The sequence below is a fragment of the Eutrigla gurnardus genome (assembly GCF_963514095.1).
Source record: "Eutrigla gurnardus genome assembly, chromosome: 21".
NCBI classification, from domain to species: domain Eukaryota; kingdom Metazoa; phylum Chordata; class Actinopteri; order Perciformes; family Triglidae; genus Eutrigla; species Eutrigla gurnardus.
This window is the reverse complement of record NC_139932.1, coordinates 18284643-18304515: the sequence shown is the minus strand read 5'-3', so window position 1 is coordinate 18304515 and position 19873 is coordinate 18284643. Positions and strand designations below refer to the sequence as shown.

General features: G+C 43.6%; 1 protein-coding gene across 3 annotated transcripts in view; it reads right to left on the bottom strand.

Moving 5' to 3' along the window:
* The window catches only part of sbf1 (SET binding factor 1), a 46622-nt gene extending 32033 nt beyond the window's left edge, over positions 1–14589 (bottom strand). For all 3 annotated transcript variants that reach the window (XM_084038342.1, XM_084038344.1, XM_084038343.1), the window contains exon 1: positions 14385–14589. In XM_084038342.1, coding sequence (XP_083894468.1) covers positions 14385–14439 — 55 coding nt within the window. In that variant the 5' untranslated portion in view covers positions 14440–14589. The remainder of the gene's footprint in view (positions 1–14384) is intronic.
* Positions 14590–19873: the final 5284 nt, after the last annotated feature.

Sequence of the window (19873 nt, the reverse complement as noted above, 5' to 3'; positions counted from 1 at the left end):
ATATCAGAGAATTTAAAAAAGAAATCAATTTATCTGCAAATCTGCTTCAAAAATAACCCAAAACTGATAATCATAAAGATGCTGAATATTTATATATAAACCTAATTAGTGTAAAGAAGAGGTGAAAGTAAACCAGTCTGCTTGTAATAAAGGGAGCTGATGGACTAAAGAACACGTGACTTAGCCAAACCCAGTTGGTAAACTGATGAATCACACACAGCTCAATTATTCCAGGACTCAGCTACATCCTTTTTTTTTTTTTTTTAAGCAGCACGTGTCACCTGGCACGGCCGTCGTTCAGCCGATAGCGAGGCGGGCTGGAAAACTCACTTTTCACTCCAACTCCCATGATTCATTTCAACAAAACAAACAGTTCTCTCTCCTCCACGTCGTCACGAGAGGCTCATTTTCACCCTAATCCCATTATGTCAGGAGTATGTGCATGTATGGAAAAGAGGAATCTATGGAATGTAAACAAGAGACTTGAGTCGACTTCACGACACCAGCAGTTACTCAGAGACATGACAACGTGACATGAAAAACTAATTACACCCGCTGCACAGGACTTAAATATTTAAAAAGAAAATTAGACAGCGATGTTTCTATTTGTTTATCAAAACAGTTACCAAACATCAGCCGTATCTAAAATCAAACTGTATCACATTTGGCATTTAAACTCACTTTAATCTCCGTTCTGTGTGCAATCAGATCAGATTTCTATAATGTTTATTTTATTGTTTTGAGGACGTTGATGGCCGTCTGTCAGCGTGGATTACTACAAGCAACATATTCCTGAAGTCATTCAGGAAGACAGTGCCAGCCCCTGAATAGCTAATAAAACTAAAAATGACCAGCCTGTAACCTCTCGGCCTTTTCTTGGCTAATCCACCAGGCGAAAAAAAAAAAAAAAAAAGCAACCGCCATCAGGCCCAGAACAAACAGGAAGTTATGTGCCAGTAATAACCTCCATATCAGCCGCTAGCAACCACGACTGGAACGACCTCTGGCACCATGCCAGGGTGATCCGGTGTGATGCAATACTCGGTGACCGATTCCCAACTGAAAAAGAAAAGACAAAGCAGGTGTTTGCTTTTTAAATGACCAGCCCTTTGAACAGGTGAGCGATTCAAACTGGTGTCAAATATCTCTGTGTTGGATAAAATACATAAAAAATAAAGTGTCATGAGCAAGCTGTACCATGAATTTACAAAACCACCTACATAGGAAATTTATTTAAATATTTGCTTTTATTTAAAAAAGAAAAAAGTTGTTTTAACTCTGTATCATAAAGCTGCTTAAAGTCAGGCAGTTAAAAATGTCATAACTCCCTTTTTATTATCTATCTTAGTGTGAAAACAGCATTCTTCAAGTTTCCATTTTACAAGATTACATTTGAACACATCGTGACGGCGTTATAATCTCCCTTCACCCCATAAACTTTTACAAATCCATCATGATGTAAGTCATTGGAAGCAGTCACTGATTCATCTGCATGGGAATGAATTACAATGCTGACGTCAGGAACAGTGAAAAACTGACTAATCACTAAAAAGTGACGTTTTTAATAATTGGTCCAGTATTGAGAGAGAACGCAGATTGCAGATGGCTGATAGGATTACATTGCAGCCTGTTTGGCAGCTGCTATCTGCATCTTTCTCAGTTCCCAAAAAATATGGTCCAGATTGAAAAATACTGTCATAAAATCAGTTATTTCTCCAAACTGCAGCACAAATAAATATGGCAGGAATATGTAAAACCTGCAGGCTTCCTGCTGAATGAAATTAAATTAACATTCCTGTAGATAAAGTGACAGATCTGTTCCTGGTACAGGGTGAAACTAAAGAAGCACGCCCAAAGGTGGCACTGATCGAAACTTATGAATGCATGACTGATGATGATGAAAAAACAAAAAGCTGTGATGAAATCGTTTACTTTAAACAAATACCACTTGATTGTTGGCAGACCATTCTGCAACAGCAAACTTAAAATAAGAGATAAGCTGCGTTTCACGGAGCCACTGTGCGACAATTTCTTAATATTAAAATGTAAAGGTCAGAGGTCAGCAGGACGGTGCTGGGAAATCACTGATATCTGTATCAGAAAACGATAATCACATAGTGAAAGTGCGATAACACATAATAATGTGATTACGTTGCATTTTGTATCAAGTTGGTTATTAGCTCTCATGAGCGTCTGATTGTTCATCCGCCTTTTTCACTGAGTCGTTGAAAAGACTTGAAAAGAAGTGCTGCAGAAATCAGGTCCATTCATGACGAAGACGGTTTGAATCAAGTTATACGAGCGTGCATAAATCAAAAAATAGCTGCCAAAACTGAACATCGTCCACGTGTCACACCCACTGCTTTCCAGTCGGATGACTCTAGATGGAGCAGAGCACCGGCAGGTTGTGTGCAGAGGAGCTGCCACACAGAAATATCAAATCATACTTTCGTTTCCTGCACTTTTGCATTTGACAGTTTGTACTTCCCGACATTGCATCTTCAAATCCGCACCAAACCTTTTATTTTACTTGCTCTTACACGATTTTGATATTTTTAGATTGTTTACTCTTGTCTTGCCTTTTAAATGACTTAGTTTTCATACTATTTATCCATTTTTTTTTTTTACTTGTTATATTGTTGGCATTCTTTACTGTGCATATGATAATAAACCCTCCAATCATCTTCTTCACATTAACACTAATCCCAATTAAAGTCAGGTATTTTCCTGTGTAACCAAAATGACACCGCCCCGGGTGAACTCACACACACCGAGCTGGCAAACGTCCACGGCAGCGAAGCCGTCTGCAGGCATGACTGCACAACAGATGGCGCTGACGTCAGCCAGCGGTTCACTATCAGCCTGCCGTGTGAGAGGAATGCGGGGCGATGTGAAGCGGCCTTGCAGGGAACGGTGGCAGCAGCTAGACCCGTCGATGTTACTATGCAACGTTATTGAGTGGGGAGGCTCGCGGTTTTCATTTTGGAGGTGTGATCGCAATCACTGCGGCTACGCGGCGGCATAAGATGCACTATGTTTTAGTTTTTTTTGGACAACGCCTTCCTGGCACCACTTTGTCTGCGTCTGATTGGGATCATTTCCTCCTTCAGCATCTCAAGTCTCAAACTCAGGATTCGGCCGTTTTGCAACAACAAAAATAAGGTGTGGATGAGCATGCATTGCTGTCTAGGGGTGTCATGAGAACCGAGGCGGACGTGACGGTACTTATTTTTCTTTTCTAGGTACCGGGGGGATCCTGGGCTGTGAGACTACTATGGTGACTTTCTGGTATTGTGAAATAAAAGCTCACACATAACCCACCAGTAATCTCAACAAATGCTTCTAAAGTTACAACAGCAGAAACAATATCTAAAACAAGAGTGACCACAAGTCAAACTGACTGAACGCACTTGAAACACAACAAACTACAGCGTCTACGTAAAAAGAGAAAAAAACACACACATCACCACCGACCGAGAACAAAACACTCAAATACCAAAGCGGTGATTGCACTCGTATCTTCCCCGTGTTTGTGTGATTTCTTTTTTGTCCACCTAGTGAATTGGCAGGAGTGCAACAGCAGCTGTGTGTGTACGAGCGACACAATCAGAGTCACAATCGGTGCATTCGGTTCCTACAGTGCTGAGCAACCAAAGAGATCCAGTCAATGTGCAGACTGGGAACAGGCTTTTATCAGCCAGCTGAACTCTCCAATCCGCCAGTTACAGCCAAGTCTGGTTGGCTTTGAAACTCCATTTGTTGTGGGTCATATGTTCACACTGTCATTTATGCTAAAAATAAAAAATACATACAGCCTGATGTTGTGACTAAATAGCCATTAGGTTGTAAATGACACATTCCAGTCTCAGCAGTCCATGTCGTCTGAAGTCATTTTCTTTCAACACTCACATAAATTAAACATTCAGAACTTCAACATCACATCCATCGACATGTTGTCCCTCTGTGTGTGTTGTAACCTCTCTGTGCTTTGTTTACGTCATGTCGTCGCCTCATTGAGAGCTGCGTGGAGGAAATCCCTCAATCACAAAGATGCTCTGCATTTGGAATTTACCTCCTTATTAATAAGTTATGCAACATAGCAGAGGACAGCGGTTGATGCAGAGAATTATTATCACAGGAATATAGTCTATGAGGCAGTGAAAATACAAGATCCTTTCTACAAGATCAATGTTGTATCAGTTAGAATGTGGACAGTCAACCAAAACGAATGTGTTCAAAGCTAGTTGACTGGTTCTGGCTTCATTTTAAGCACTAAAACAAAATGCAGGTTTCTGCTAAATGAGTCTATCTTCCTGCAGATATAACACAGATATCATCAGAGCCTTGTGCCAGCCACAAACAGATCAAACAGGAAGTTCACAGTCTGAACCTGAAGCAGTCTGCCTCTTTGAAATAACACAAGTGCTGGTCGAATAAAGGTTACAGGAGAAAAAAAACATTTGGAGAGAGAGAGAGGGAGAAAGGTGAGAGCAAGGGAGGAAATGCTGGTCACACATGGGCGGTTGTGTGTGTGTGTGTGTGTGTGTGTGTGTGTGTGTGTGTGTGTGTGTGTAGCTCACAGTGTGTGTAGCTCATAGTGTGCGTCACGACTGTCCTGGTGCTGCTACCAGACCACAGGTTCTCGCTCGCAGGCCTCCAAACCACGGTGACACGACATCGGGCCGTTTCCACGGCAACTGTGGCGGTCGCAGCAAAAGAGCTCTGAGCCTTGTGTGTGTTTGTGTGTCTTTGTGTGTGTTTGTGTGTCTTTGTGTGTGTTTGTGTGCACATGCATACAGTGTGCAGGTTTGCAAACTATACGGATACAGGCTGGTCTAAAGCAAGTTTAGGCAAATACTACGATACTATCCCTCAATATGACATTGGGTCGCCACGGTAACGGTCCTGGCATCCACGATAACACAGCGATATTAGATTATTAAACGCCTGTCGGTCTTTCTCTTTGCTTCACCATGTTGTAGTCTCGTATCCTAAGAAAGGAACCAAATATCTAGCTATGTTTTGGGTTATTTTGGTTGTATGAATGTAATTTACGGGTTTGCTGTGAAAATGTTTTCAAAGGGATTACAGCCAACAGATATGCACCGAAGCAAAATATTTCATTAGATAAAGATAAAAGATGTTTTGTTAATTTTGGGAAGTTATTACATCCATCATCGCTTGCTGTTTGAGAGAAAGAGAGAGGAAGAGAAGGTGGATGCTGATGGATTACTGCATTCTCTAAGTTATTATTATTATTAAAATGTAAAAATAATAATTCAGTACAACCCTGGTTATTACTGGAGTGGAAAGATGTCTGTGTTGTGCCTTTAAAGTCGGGACTAAAGATGGAAACACTACAAATCTCCACTTCCAATCTTAAAACATCCAACATCAGATCATAAAGCAAAACAGCCAGTCGAGGAATTTCAATCACCCGTCCTGCTCCTCTTTAAGGTTCAGAGAGAGTATGTTGACTCCTATCTAATATAACGCTGCAGAAAAGAGAGCTAAGTGGGATCCGTATGCAGCAGGTGAGCATCCATCTCTGCAGTCGGGATCACGTTTTCTGCACCGTGTGGAGATAAAAATCTCCAGAAACAAAGTCTCAGGGTGAAAACGATGACATCATGACATTCAGCCTCGTATAACCACACCCTCTCTGCTGTCCGCCCAAGTTCTCTGGTCTGATTATAGCAGCGTTGTTGGGTCATACGGACGTGTGAGTCACTCTCTGATTAGAAGCAGCCGCGGTGATGTCAGAGGCAACACGTGGAATCGGCACATCAATAGGTTTAAAACTTGACGTCTAGAGTCGTCTGCATTTTGGCGACGACGATAACCCTCCATAAATATGTAAGAACAACCCTGCTCTGCCTGGAAACCGGAGACAAAGTGGGACATTTTCTCTTCTTCAGCAAACTCACATCCTTCCTGCAAAACCAATGCTCCCGCCCCCCAAATATCATCACGCAAACCCCCCGAAAAAAACAAGGAAATGCTCTCCAGGAGCGGAAATGTCCTCAGAGGGAGACACGGCAGCTAAAGTGACACTAGGAAGTACGTTGCTTCAGGTCCAACTCAAATCAAACATTATTAATGACATGATTTATTGCCTCGGCAGCTACAGGTTGCAGCTTCAGTCCAATCCACCAAACTGACTCAGAGTCAGTGAGAGTCACATCCCGGTACCTAAACAGCAACATCGCTACGCTAGTTTGAAGCGTAGCGATGTCAGCCCTTCAACAGTTGCAAAAATATATGGCAGGTCACGTATATGTGAGGTGTGCATAGTTTAAGAGCCAAGAAATGTGACATTGAGGCCGGCGTGACGTCCAGAGTGACATAAAGCTGAGGCACTGGATGACAGTCACATGATGTGGAGGAACATGGCCTGCATGCTGACATGCTGCTGTCATGGTGCAACTTCAGTCTTGTGGCTCTAAAAGGAGTTTGAAGTGGACGAGTGGGGGGGATGTATGTATTGGCTAAATGAATTACATAATTCCCAGCATGCAAATGGCTTCAAGATGTCAAAGAAACATCATTTAATCTTCACGGTGGCTCTGTGGTTGCACGTGGTGTTTATGAGTGCCGTATTAAAAGGATTCAGAGGACGACAGGTCGTCTTAAAAAACCTGGGACTTCCCTCCACATACACAATGACACACAGGAAAAAATCGCTCTGTGCAAGAAGCTCCTCGAGAACAAGATTTCCGCGTGCCGCCCCAGAATACCCGCGACAGGAAACCCACGGCTAAAGCGTTCAATCACGCCGTCCGCCACCCAGACCTTCTGTCTTTTACTCAGCAATACAATACAATACGTCCTGTCTAATCACGTCAAGCCAAACACTGTTCCTTCCTCTTTCATCACTCGCTGTGTTCAAGCACCCCGATTGTATTCTGTTGCAAATGTTAATTTAACCCTTCCCCGAAAAATAAATACTTTCTCCCGCCGCGGCGCTCACACCCACGGCCTGCCGGAAACTGCATCTGGTTACTTTGGAAACCAATAAGCAAGAAACAGGCGTGTGTGCATGTCTCGCACCATGTGACTGTTAACCTATGAGGGCTCTCTGAATTCCCAAAATAAATGCTTTAAATAATTGCTTATTCCAGCTCTGTGTCATCAACAATTAAAGCACAATATAGACACTTTCCGCTGGATAAAAAACCCCCACTAACATCTGCTTTTTGTCTTCGGTGGGAAACGTTACTCATTCTCTTTGATTCCCGGGACAGATGACACCGCAGTCGTCATGGCGACTTATTTATGGGCCGCAGCGAAGATCGGCTGTGATGAAAACGTGACACGGGACGATAAGAAAAATGCCATGTCATGATTATCCCGGCCAAAAAGTCAGATTATTATCCCGACACTGAGAAATTCACGACCAATTTAGTGTTTTCTTATCCCGATAAAAAAGGATAATAATAAGATTTACCCTTAAAAGACGCTGACCTCTTTCGTGGGGGGGTCCTTTAATCTGCACATTCAAACCAATCACAGCCTCCAGAGATTAGAGCGAGCAGAGTGGTGGGGGCAGATTTCCTTTTTGAATGACAGATTTGACCTGGAGGCCATCTTAATGGAGCTGAGCCTAAACACTGGGGCTACAGGGATGAAGGCACTCCATTCAGGAGTTAACGTGGTACTATATGAAAATCTCATGGCACCATTATCCTGGCCAAAACTTCTTATTTCACGATATTATACCAATAATCATCAAAATATGCTTGAAAAATGACACTTAGGCGATTTAAACATTTAAATATGAGTTGAGACGCATTTCAACAAGATGCGTTTGTTGACTGATTTTATATTAAACATCTAAAACATTATTTCTATGTAATAAGGGAGGCAATAATATAAGTTGTGCTGATGTTTTTCCCAGGCGTAGAGAGTCTATGGCATAAAGACAGAAAGAGGGGCGTTGCAGTGATGTGGTTGCCACCTCAGCCAACCAGCCTCACACCATTAACCTCCGCTAACCCCAAACACCCCCCCTCACCCCCTATCTGCACATCAAAACTGCCCCCGGGACGCGCTGCAATCGCCCCTCTGGGATCTGAACGATTGCCCCCTGGAGCACCGACAGGCTGGCTGTGACCAACTCTGACTCAGCCTTTGTCCCAGAGAAATTCTCTGAATTCCTGGGAAACCATCAAAGAAGCAGGGCATCCCCCTCTCACACACTCTCTCTCTCACACATACACACACACACACACACACACACTCTCTCACATACACACACACACACACACACTCTCTCACACATACACACACACACACACACACACTCTCTCACACACACACACACACACACACACACACACACTCTCTCTCTCTCACACACACACACACACACACACACACACACACTCTCTCACACACACACACACACACACACACATACACACACACACACACACACACTCTCTCACACACACACACACACACACACACACACTCTCTCACACACACAACCATCAACATGTCTCAGTTCATGGATGGGGTGATAAAGGATTTTATCGCAGATCCTTATAATAAATAAAAAAACGAAACACTCACAATAAGTTGATTGTGGTGAATTTCAGTTGTCACAATAATCGTGAATAAGAAAAATAAGAGCCTGATTTTAATAATACAAGGTAAGAAAAAATATGTGTTTTTTAATATATTTATGCCTTTTGATTTATGATAATCTTATTTATGATTATCTGATTTGTTTTTCACTGAAAAGGATGTTCACTAAAAAAAGATGCGTCTTATCCGTGACAAAAAGTTATGATTGTGATTGCAGTATGTTTTGGTGCCATTTTAAGCTTATTTTTATGATTATCTGGATAATATCGGATACTATTTTACTGTTGATCAATACTTTCGATCAATACAGTCCTAAAAATGGTCTCTAAAGTGGATCCATGCACTGTGTGGCTGTAAATACAAAAAAAAAAGTGCATACTATTTTGGCACCTTAACGAGAGGAAATGTGGGTAATTGCAATAAATCTTTTAAAAGTGCTTGAACTGTGTATCTCAATATGAATCTAGGGCAATAGACCAAACCCCGAGTCTCCTCGGGATGTGGATCACATTTACTTACTAACACACACTAACACACACACACACACACCAACACACACACACACAGATTACGATTGTGAGTATATAGTGGATGACGGGAGAATACGTCTACCGACAGATGTGGTGTTCGAGCCATGTGTGAGGAAAGAAGCATGTGTGTCTGCGTCCCTCCCCCCAGTGTACATGCACACACATGCATGCACACACACACACACACACACGGACACGCACACACACACACACACTCCTCTGTATCTATGTAGTAGGAATGAGGGCAGCGCTGGGGCCCCGGGGCCACCGTCTCCCTTATGAATAACAAGTATTCAGCACAGCAGACAGACTGTTGTAACACACACACACACACACACAAGTACGATGGCAACATCAAAAATGTGTTGGAAGTCGTTCTTGCCTTCAGCAAGATCGTAATCGTCTTGAAAGGCTGCAAACTTGTTTCCTGTTCTTTGAATCACATAATTCTGATCTATAAATATATTTAGTGTTTTTACTGCCATAAGCTCTTTACCTGACCTGATCTTTACCAGCTGCTAACACGGGGATGACTGGTGTCCTGTGGTGGTGTACATTTACGGATGGGACGACACAGGATTTCATCGTGGTTACAATAAAAAAATCCTCCACAATAAGTTGAGTAAGATAATCGAGATAATCGTAGATATCGTCAGGAGTGACTTTAAAAGATGTCTAGCTCTAGACAAGTGAACATTTATTTATCCTTCATTTATGCAGGGAGACTCGCAAAAATAAAATTTAAGTTTAAGATCATTGGATTGCTTTTCACAACAAAAGGATGTGCATCTTCTGTAACACAATAAAAATATTAGTTTCTCAACTAAATGCAGGTTCCAGAGTGTTTGGCTGCCATTTTAAGATTTAATTTTGATGATTATCATATCACTGGATAATATCGTGAATCGCAATTATTTTAGCCAGCATAATAGCAACGTTCCATGCCTAATCTAAAGTGCTGCCTTAAAATACTGATATTAAAAAGTTTACTTTTGTTTCAAATTTAAAAGGCGATGCAAAAAATGCCACCCACTACTTTCACCTAAAAAAAAAAAAAAAAATCTGCATCATGACTGATCACGAACTAGTCAATATGCGACGAGGCACCAACTACAAACACCGGCAAGCCCACATGGGGGTTAACGTTGCCGTGGTAACGCAGCAAAACACATAGCGACGGCCCCAAAACAGCCAGGCAGCCGTCTGAACCCCAACACACACACACACACACACACACGAGCGGCCTCGATGACCCAGCGTCCCTCGGCCCCCCTATGAAAGGCAGATTGTGAGGGCTATTTCTGGAGGGGCTGAAAGGCTGCGGCCCTGCTCTGGAGCGATGGAGGAAGTGGCTGCCCACAAGCAGTCACTGCTGGCAGCATCACACACACACACACACACACACACACACACACACACACACACACTCCTCTCTCTCTCCTCCGCTGCATCTCACTTTCGATCTGAGAGGTTTCTACCCCCCCCGCCGCCACGTTTCCTGCATTCACGCCGACTCTACTGAACACACCTGTGAGCGAGAGCAACGTGGATCAACCATGAAATAAAACCCTGACTGCAATGCTATGCAATACATATAGAAATAATATATATATATACATATATATACTTATGTTACACTCTCTGGAGGGAGATGGTTCACTCGTGATCTAGTTCCAATCCTGGTTTCGGTATCGGAGCCGCTCCTATTGTCCGGCGCCGCCTCGTTAACTGAAACCTCTGGTGATAAAACCTGGTAACCAAGTGGAAGTGAAATCTTAAAACAATCCTGCTTCCCAAGCTGACAACCGAGCCGACACCACGACCGCTGCTACAAAACCGTTCCATCCGAGAAGTTACAGCACACGGCTTTTTGTTCAGGGTTCCTACACCTTCTCCAACGTCATTCAAGTCATTCAATCCAAGCACTTTTCAAGCATTTCCAGGTGCATTTCCATGCTTTTCCAGCCCCTTCCAGCTGTGGTAAACTCCATATTTGTATCAATCCAATGGTCAGTATTCAGTCTACTTATTATGTCACTTGTTCATCACATTAAATGAGATGTTATTGTCCTCTAAACAACCAACATGATGTTTGGAGACAGCTTTTTACAGAAGGACCACAAATGAAAGGAAAACTAATTCCACTAACAGATCCACAGAAATATAATCACCAACTATTTTCATCATCTGTTCATCATCAAAAGTCATTTTTCATAAAGAAATGTCACAAAATGCTGTTTTCAGTCCCTCAAATATGGAGATCTTATTTTCTCTGTTCTATCATAGATGTCATCACATACAACACACATTTCCAGACCTTTAGTATAAATCTAAAAACACCACACTAACATTCAAGTGTTTTATGTATTACAGGTACGAAGCGCCCTTAAACCTCACAGTGAGTCATGACAACGCGGTAACAGAGATGTAAACACAGCAGAGCCTGCTCAGTCCACCCTGGCTGCACCGCGTCGTGTCCCCGCCGGCCTCCAAATGTTGTGAATGGTCCCAGATTCCCTGCAAGCTGTGCCGGTGTGATTGTGTGTGTAGAAGAGCTGTCGTTTCGGGCCGCCGTGCTCACAAACTGCACCGCCAGAGGCCCGCAGATGTAGCAACAATAGAGCCTCTAGGTTAGCGTCTTTTTGTGTGCGTTTTGTGTGAATGCAAGCGAGTGTGTGTGTGTGTGTCCATGCTTTCTTGAATGAGAACCGCCTTGCACACAAACACACACGCCCCCTTTTCCTGGGTTTTTCAGACGCAGCAAGAAGGAGACAATCTGGATTCTCACTCTAAACACAAAGTCTCCCTCAGGTCCTCACACCAGCTTCCTGTTTGGGCCTCGGACTGGACGTCCATTTGGGCTGCTGCTGTGTCAAAACTCAGGGACACGCCGTGGAGTTTGTCAGGAGACCATGGCTAGGGAGGACCACACCCTCCGGCATCTTGGCTCCCGGTGAGATCCGCCGATAGTAAAACTTGGATTCTAGGTTGAGGCACAATGTGAGGCAACCTGACACCTTAGAGAAAAATGTGGAGGGTGAATGGGAGATTCAAGGCTCTGCCCTCGGGGGTTAGCATCAGTTAAACAAGCCAAACTGTCACTTTTTTCCAAAACAAAGTACTATAAGCAGGTGGGAAACAGTTCTTCCTGCAGGACGTTCTGTTTGTAAACACCCACGGGCTTTCTGTTGGTGTCGGCGCTCCGAGAGATGAGCGGCGATGATGTCAGCCCCTGAAAACCTGTCAGTGCCCACGCTTGCAAAACATTCCACTGACAGAGTGACAACCAGCAACCACACACACACAGAGAAACACACACACACAAACACTAACACACACACGGACAGGATGTATGAAATATTTAAGCACAAGAGGAAACGCCACTGTGCTTCAGAATTCCTGGTATTCCTATAATCGACGACCGTTCTTGACTCAAAGCCAAGTTTTCTCGACAGTCATTTAAGCGCCGTGGCTGGAAAAGTTCAAACGCAAAAACTGTCATCAAAAACTATCGTAGACGTGCACAGGAAAGTTCAGAGCCCCTGACGTCTATGACTCACGCTGCAGCAGACGATTGGCTCTTTTGAGGAACTTGCCCACAATCGCCTCCATCTCCTTTGGGAGCTTGGCAACGATTTGTGTGAGGAGCCAGACAAAACTAGAAGAGCAGGAGACAGAGAAACTGTGCAGAAGCGTGGCCACCGAGCTGAATTAGGAAGTCAACGATTGGCTGCCAGTGCATCAAATAGTGGTGGCAATGATTGCTGATGACAGGAGTAACCTCATTGCTTGCTTCCAGCTTGAAATTTCACTTATATACATATTGTACATAGTGAGGCGGCGGGGCAATGCCAACAATCATCATCACCTTTAAGTGTTTGGTTTTACAAGACATGGGGGGGGGGGGGGGATCCATTAAAGCCACTGTGGCTTTAATGTCTGGTTCCCAGATGCTTTATTTTATGGGCTTGTTCTGCTCCGCGTTGCATTCAGGCAGCGTCGAACAGGAAGGAGAGATTCTGCAGCGTTCGCAGTGTCCACGTTATAACATCCTGTATTAGAAAAAAAAAAAAAAACAAGGTGCAATAAGAGCGTTCATGCGATGAGAAGAGGTGGATGTGGATGTTTTTGCTCCAGCATCATGGAGATAAAAGCCAGTTCCTCTTGCCTCCTTGCTTTTAGCCACAGGAGGCTCCTCATCGTGTTGCAATTTGCCTCTTCTGAATAAGTCATAGGCAAAAAAAAAAAAAAAAAAAAACCCACTCTATATAAAAGAGTCTACTGGGTTACAAGCTGCATGCTTCCTTTGGTTGAATATTTCATGATTAAACGGACCATTATACTACAAAGATCTAGGCCAAGGCCCGGGCTGAAGGGAGGAGGAGGTTGGAGGGGAGGAGGGGGGATAACGGTCCAAACCCCGTCCCAACAACACAAGGGGGAACAGAGCTCCGGTCCGAGGGGGCTCAGGGAGGGGCAAAGCCAATCTGGGTTAATCCACACAAAACACAGACAAAGAAAACAATCAGCAACTCCGCCGAGGAGACGCATCGATTTCCAGTTTTGTTTTAAAACACACGTTTCAAAGTAAAGTCCAAGCGGAAATCAGCAGCACTTTCGTGGCGTCCCAAGTCTAAACTACTCGGGACACTTGACAACCTCGCTGTCCGGCAGATCCGGCACTCAAGTCAAATGCCACTTTTATTTATTTTTTTATATATAAATGGGCGACAGTTTGCACAGCTAACAATGGTAAAAAAAAAATTACAGACAACCCGATGAAGAAGCGGCTGAATCTGTGAATAAATCCCGTCTTAGGTCACAGCCGACCAAGCCCCCCCTCCCTCTCCTCGGAGCTAGCCCGGCTAACGCTAGCTCTTAGCAAATAAAGTTAGCCTAACTTTACTGTCAACAGACTGAGACCGGTTCTTTTTTTGTTGCTAAAACTCAAACAAAATATGCCCGGAAACTAAGCATTGTAAAGTGGTTTTGTCCAGTCAACGTGCCCCCCGTCAGAAATGCGGGGACACCGGCTGACAGGCTAGCGTTTAAGTACACTAATCCCGCGAGGCCTTCGCGTCCCCGAGTAAAAGTTGAAGGCTAACACCGCGCTGACAGCGCCTAGCGTCGGTTGGTCGCGAGCGGCGGGCCCGGCCCGTCCCCGCCTCCCCCCTGAAAAAACCAGCCCCCTCCTGTTTACCCACTAGCTTATAACACGCAAGCTAACAGGCTAGCACAGGGGGGGAGGCTAACTGAAGTACCCACCTCGCTTGTCGAGGTCGTAACCGACCACTACATAGTAGTCTGCGAGCCTGGCCATCTTCGGAGCTCACGGCGACGAGCCTTTCACGCAAAATCCTCTTCTCTCGTTGCCGTCAATTGTCCATGTACGTCCTGCCGGCGCTAGACACATCACGGGCGACGGTAGCATCCTTCCAGCTGCACCCCGCCGCCATACTGTCAAGTCTGCCTTGCCCTGACAGCGGAGAGAGCCACGAGTCTGCGCACTGGGGACTTCCAGGGAGGGGCTGCTGCTGCTGCTGCTGCTGTTAGTGCTGTTAGTGCTGCTGCTGCTGCTGTTAGTGCTGCTGTTAGTGCTGCTGCTGCTGCTGCAACTGCTGCTGCTGTTAGTGCTGTTGCTGCTGCTGCTTTTAGTGCTGCTGCTGCTGATATTAGTGCTGCTGCTGCTGCTATTAGTGCTGCTGCTGCTGCTGCTGTTAGTGCTGCTGTTAAAGCTGCTGCTGTGAATGCTGCTGCTAATTATGTTAATGCTGCTAATGCTGCTGCAAATGCTGCTGCTGAAGTCTGACCAAAAACCTATGATAAAATAACAACAACTGTACCGTCGTTGGACATGCAGCAATCTCAATGGAGGAGTTTATTATGAATATTATTATTTAAAAAAAAATATGATTATGATAGAAAAAAATCAACTTCTCTACTGAGAGATTATATATAGTTATGTTATTAAATATATAATATATTAAATCCCATAAAGGTGTTGCATGTCCCCTGAGTACTAAATCTATTTTTTACCACTTCAGCTCTATCTCATAAATACAGGTGGACGTCACACACACACTGCTAATATTGTAGTCCTCATTCTGGTTTAAATCTAGCAGTTAGAATATCCTCAGTGAGGGAAATGTGATGGATTACAAGAACACATGTTGGGCTTTTGTCTGTGAAACTCGTTTATTTTGCTGAGCTGGTATGATGCATGCGGTGTCACCTCGGCGGCAGGCGGCAGGCCGGTGGATGTGTGGAAGGTCCGTCCTGAGGGCCCACATCCGCGTGGGCCCGTCCTTGGACGGCGGCCTCGAGAGAATTCCAACACTTCCTGCCGGTGACCTTTGACCTAAAGTGCTTATCGCTCTCTGGTTGAAAACAATCCCGGGCGTTTGGGATGTGTCACATATTTCTTTCTTTTAAGAGCTTTGTTTTCCCCCCCAAAACAACTCACTTCTCACCCGGTTATCTGAAGGCGACCGCTTCCAAACATCCAAAAGCATCTCTTCAAATAACATATTGTGCATTGTAAGGTGACAAAACGTATAGGACATACTGTCTAAACAGGGAGACAGCTTGCAGCTAACGGTGCTAACCGTGCAAACAGTGGCAAACCACACACAACCATTACACACAGAGGGAAAGTCATTCTCATGCTCAAGTCGACATTATAGCTTTGCATGGCTAATTGCTGCTTTGTTTATGCTCTGAATAATGTAGAGAGCAAAGAGGCTACGAGTGCTACTGATTTATTCATTTTATTAATTATTTATTTAACCTTTATTTAACCAGGTTTGAGATTAAAAACCTCTCTTCCAAGGGAGACCAAAACAGTCAGCAGCAAATACACATTTACAAACATACAAATGGAGACAAAGTACCGATACTTTTAAAACACGTAAGATTTACATTAAGAGAACAATCAGTGAAGGAGTGAGCCAGTTATGGAGCCCATTCAGTTAAAACATTGACATCTTATTCTCTTTTACTCTTGATTTGAAAGCTGTTTATGAGACGAGCTTGATTTCCAAAGTATATAATTATTTAAGGAGCAGAATACCCAAAAGCTTTTTTCCCTAATTTCTGTCCGAGCATTCGGGACAGAGAGCATAAAAAAAAATCCTGGGAAAGCAATGTATGTTCAGTATTTTTACGATTGATAAAACACATAGGTGTAGTTTGGCAGCAGTCCAACTGATAAAAGAGAATATAGAGATATTTTTGCATTAACGTGGCAAATCGTATTTAACCTGACCTGCTAAATATACAGTAGAAGCACTGAATGACAGTATTTATTGTGAAACAGAACAAGCTTTTTATTTCTAGGAATGAATAAAGAAGAGCAGGCGAGGTGCCCGTCCCCGTCACTGATTCTGAGTCCTCGCTCATGCGGCCCAATCAGAGCACAGAGTCACTCTCTGCAGGATGCAGCCACCATGTGACTTCCTGCAGACAAAACCAACACACAGGAAGTGGGTTTGAAGGTCTCTTGCACATCACTAGTTCTTCAACATGGGGGGGGGGGGGCTATTCTAGCTGCCCACTTCCCCTTCATCAGCTCAGGTGAAGCACAGCAAATGACATCGCTTCATTAAGCAACCCAAAGTCAGTTTAATCCCCCAGAGAGAGAAACACATGCTTACAGTCACAGCAATGTGGGTTTCATTTTTTTATCTGATGCTGTCACTGCATCCTCATCGCGTATCCAACTGCTGGAACTGGATCTTTGTAGCAAAAGACTGTGTGTACAGTAAACTGCTGCACATCCTGATTATTTGACTTGTTGTTTTCACCCACAACAGCCGAGGAAGAGGACCGCAGGAACAGGAAAACACTGGCTTATTTGTTTATTTCTGCTGTGCCAATAGACGAGAAGTATTGTATCACAGAGAGAGAATAGAAAAGAGAAAAGAGAAAAGAATAGCGAACCTTTGAAAACATTAAATCCTACACTTCCCATAATGCAACATGCAGAGTAAATGCCCGCGCCTTGCAAGCACCAACATGAAACACTCTTTACTTTTCTGAAAACTCGCCTTCAAATCATTTGACTGTATTTCTTTTACAGCATTAAGGGAAAAAAAGTGATACATTTTTTTTTTAAATACACATACATATTTATTTCTAGTACATAAAACAATTTCAACGATAAAAAGCTTTAAACTGAGCGAACACAGCAGGAAGCTTGAACCCAGAGTGAGACCCGGCGGTGACATCAGAGTGATGTTTTTAACCACATTATTAAGAAAGACATTCATTTCTATGGAATCTGTCTGCGGTCGCCGTGTGGAATCAACACACATACATCTCATTTCTACTCGCTCCTGCTGTCAGGTGGCGTTATCGTATACTATTATCGCCATGGCGACAGGCATCCGCCCTGCTGAAGCGTCTCTATATAGTAAGTGTGTTATAACTCATTATCTGCAGTTAATACTTCCTCATGCCAATTCATAAAAGATGGCAGGAATATTCAGAGGATGTTTGAGTTATATCGTGTTTTCTTCTACTGCTGTTAATGATGATTAAAGAGAAGAAAATTACAAAACTATGAAATATTATGGTTCATAAAATATATAAATAAAGCCTTTATTTAGATTTCTTCCAGCATGTTATTAATATATGCATGGGAGATGTTTCATAAATAATCTATTCATTTGTTTTTAACATGATTATATGGATAGTAACTTTACTCTGCAGCATGCTGGATCTGGTCCGGATCAGTTTGAGGGTTCTTGTGGGCCCATGTGGACATTAATAAGAAAACAACATCGCCGTTAGTGAGGTCAAACACTGAGTTCGGGAGCTGAGTCCTGGTCCTGGACTAGTTCACCTCTCAGGTGTTGATGGGGTTAAGGTCTGGGCCTCTGTGCCGGCCGGACCAGGTCCAACTGGGGGAACCTCGTGTCTTTATGGAGCACAGAGGCTTTGTCATGTTAGTGGAAGCTCAGTTTTCTGCTTTCTGTTATCATCCTCCTCTTGTCCTTTCTGCCATCATGTTTCCCACACTGACATCCAATCCCTCGTTTGTCCTCAGAGCTGGCAGCAGTCTGTCCTGTTAGCTCACACACACACACACACACACACACACACACACACACACACACACACACACACACCACTGGTGAGCAGCCAAACGCCAAACAAACCCACAGAGACAGCATCATCTCAAACAAGCGAAATGTAAATAAAGTTCACTGGAGCAGCAACCACAGTGGGAAAAATGTCTCCAAAATGGATTTTTAAGAGAGAAAAAAATGGAAGACAAGGGCGTAATATGATGTTTGGTTTTGTCGTCCAAAATATACTGTTAGATGTTATTTGTTTTGTATTTTCGTGGGGGTTAAATGAAGGGGGGGAGGTCCTCGTGGGAAGCACCATCAGAGGCTCTGTGAAGGATCTGCAGGGTGCACTGTTGATGTAACACGAAGGTTCACTAGGGGGCAGCAATCATTAGACTACCACACTGTGGCTCCTGATGGGATCAACCCGACCAGTGAGACTTAAAAAAAACAGGTTTGGCTTCAGTTCTGTCCAAAAACCCCCAAATCCAGAAAGCAAGAAGACTTTGGGGGAATGACATGACTGTTATCTCTGGGCTGCGTCACTTCTTTGTGCCAGGAAGGAGGAAGAAGAAGAAGAAGAAGAAGAAGAAGAAGAAGAAGTGGAGGGTGTGCTGCCGAGGTGTGGTCTGATTTCCAGGAATCACGACTAAATAACTTGAAGATGTCGCTGAAGTGTAAAACATGTTGACTTGGAATGTGGTTTCAAATAATCAGCAGGACAGGACGGAAAGATCAGAGAAAAGATGCCGTCTTCAGGCCGAACAGAAGAAGGATAACGATGTTTTCTTTAGATACAAGCTGGTTTTCCTCCTCAGGCCTTAGGATAATCCTTCAGCTCAGACATTCAACACTTCACCTCTGCCAGGTTTATAAAGAGAGCATCAAGCTGCTGTTTATGTGCCATTTTCACATTAACCCGCACTTTCAAGGTCAAGAATAAAAGTAAATTCTCCTCCATTGTATATAAATTGGAGAAGATCCAGATCTGGTCTGGTATAAAAGCAGAAATATCTGCATGGGTCTTTTAAATCTACTATAACTTCTTCCACAACTTGAAAGATAGATTATTTTACTGCTGAAGTCCGCAGAAATTCTATATTTGACTTAAATAACCAACAGTGAATCTAACAAGTATTGTGTGTCATTCCTCTGTGTCATAGAAAATCCAAAAACCACAGTGTCCAATTGTTTTAGAGCATTTCTGAGACGTTTTGCATTTTTCGTCAGTTAAACTATATAAACACTGTTGCCCATAAAGTTGGTATATTCGTTTTCAGACACAATTCTCTGTTTATTCCTATTTAAATGCATCAGTCATCACTTTTGACAAGATATCTGTCTTCAAAGCATCTGTATATACGAGATTGGGAGCGTTCTCATTGTCTCTGCGTGGCTGTCAACACGATGGCGGCTGAACCGGCGGCTTGCAGCTAACGGTGGCATGGTGGGTGCTGTGATTCGGGGATGAGGGGGCTCTGAATATCTGGATTTATTCCCTTTTCATAGAGATACAGATCTGTTAACAATAAGTAAGAAACATAGAATAGCTTCAGTGTTCGCTGCAGGTCGTCGGGGTCGCAGTTTGACGTGTCGGCTTCCAGTTAAGACTCATCAGCCGGCTCACCTTCCTTTCTGCCTCCGAGCGACGTCTTTGAATGCATGCGAGAGTACGTTTGGCCT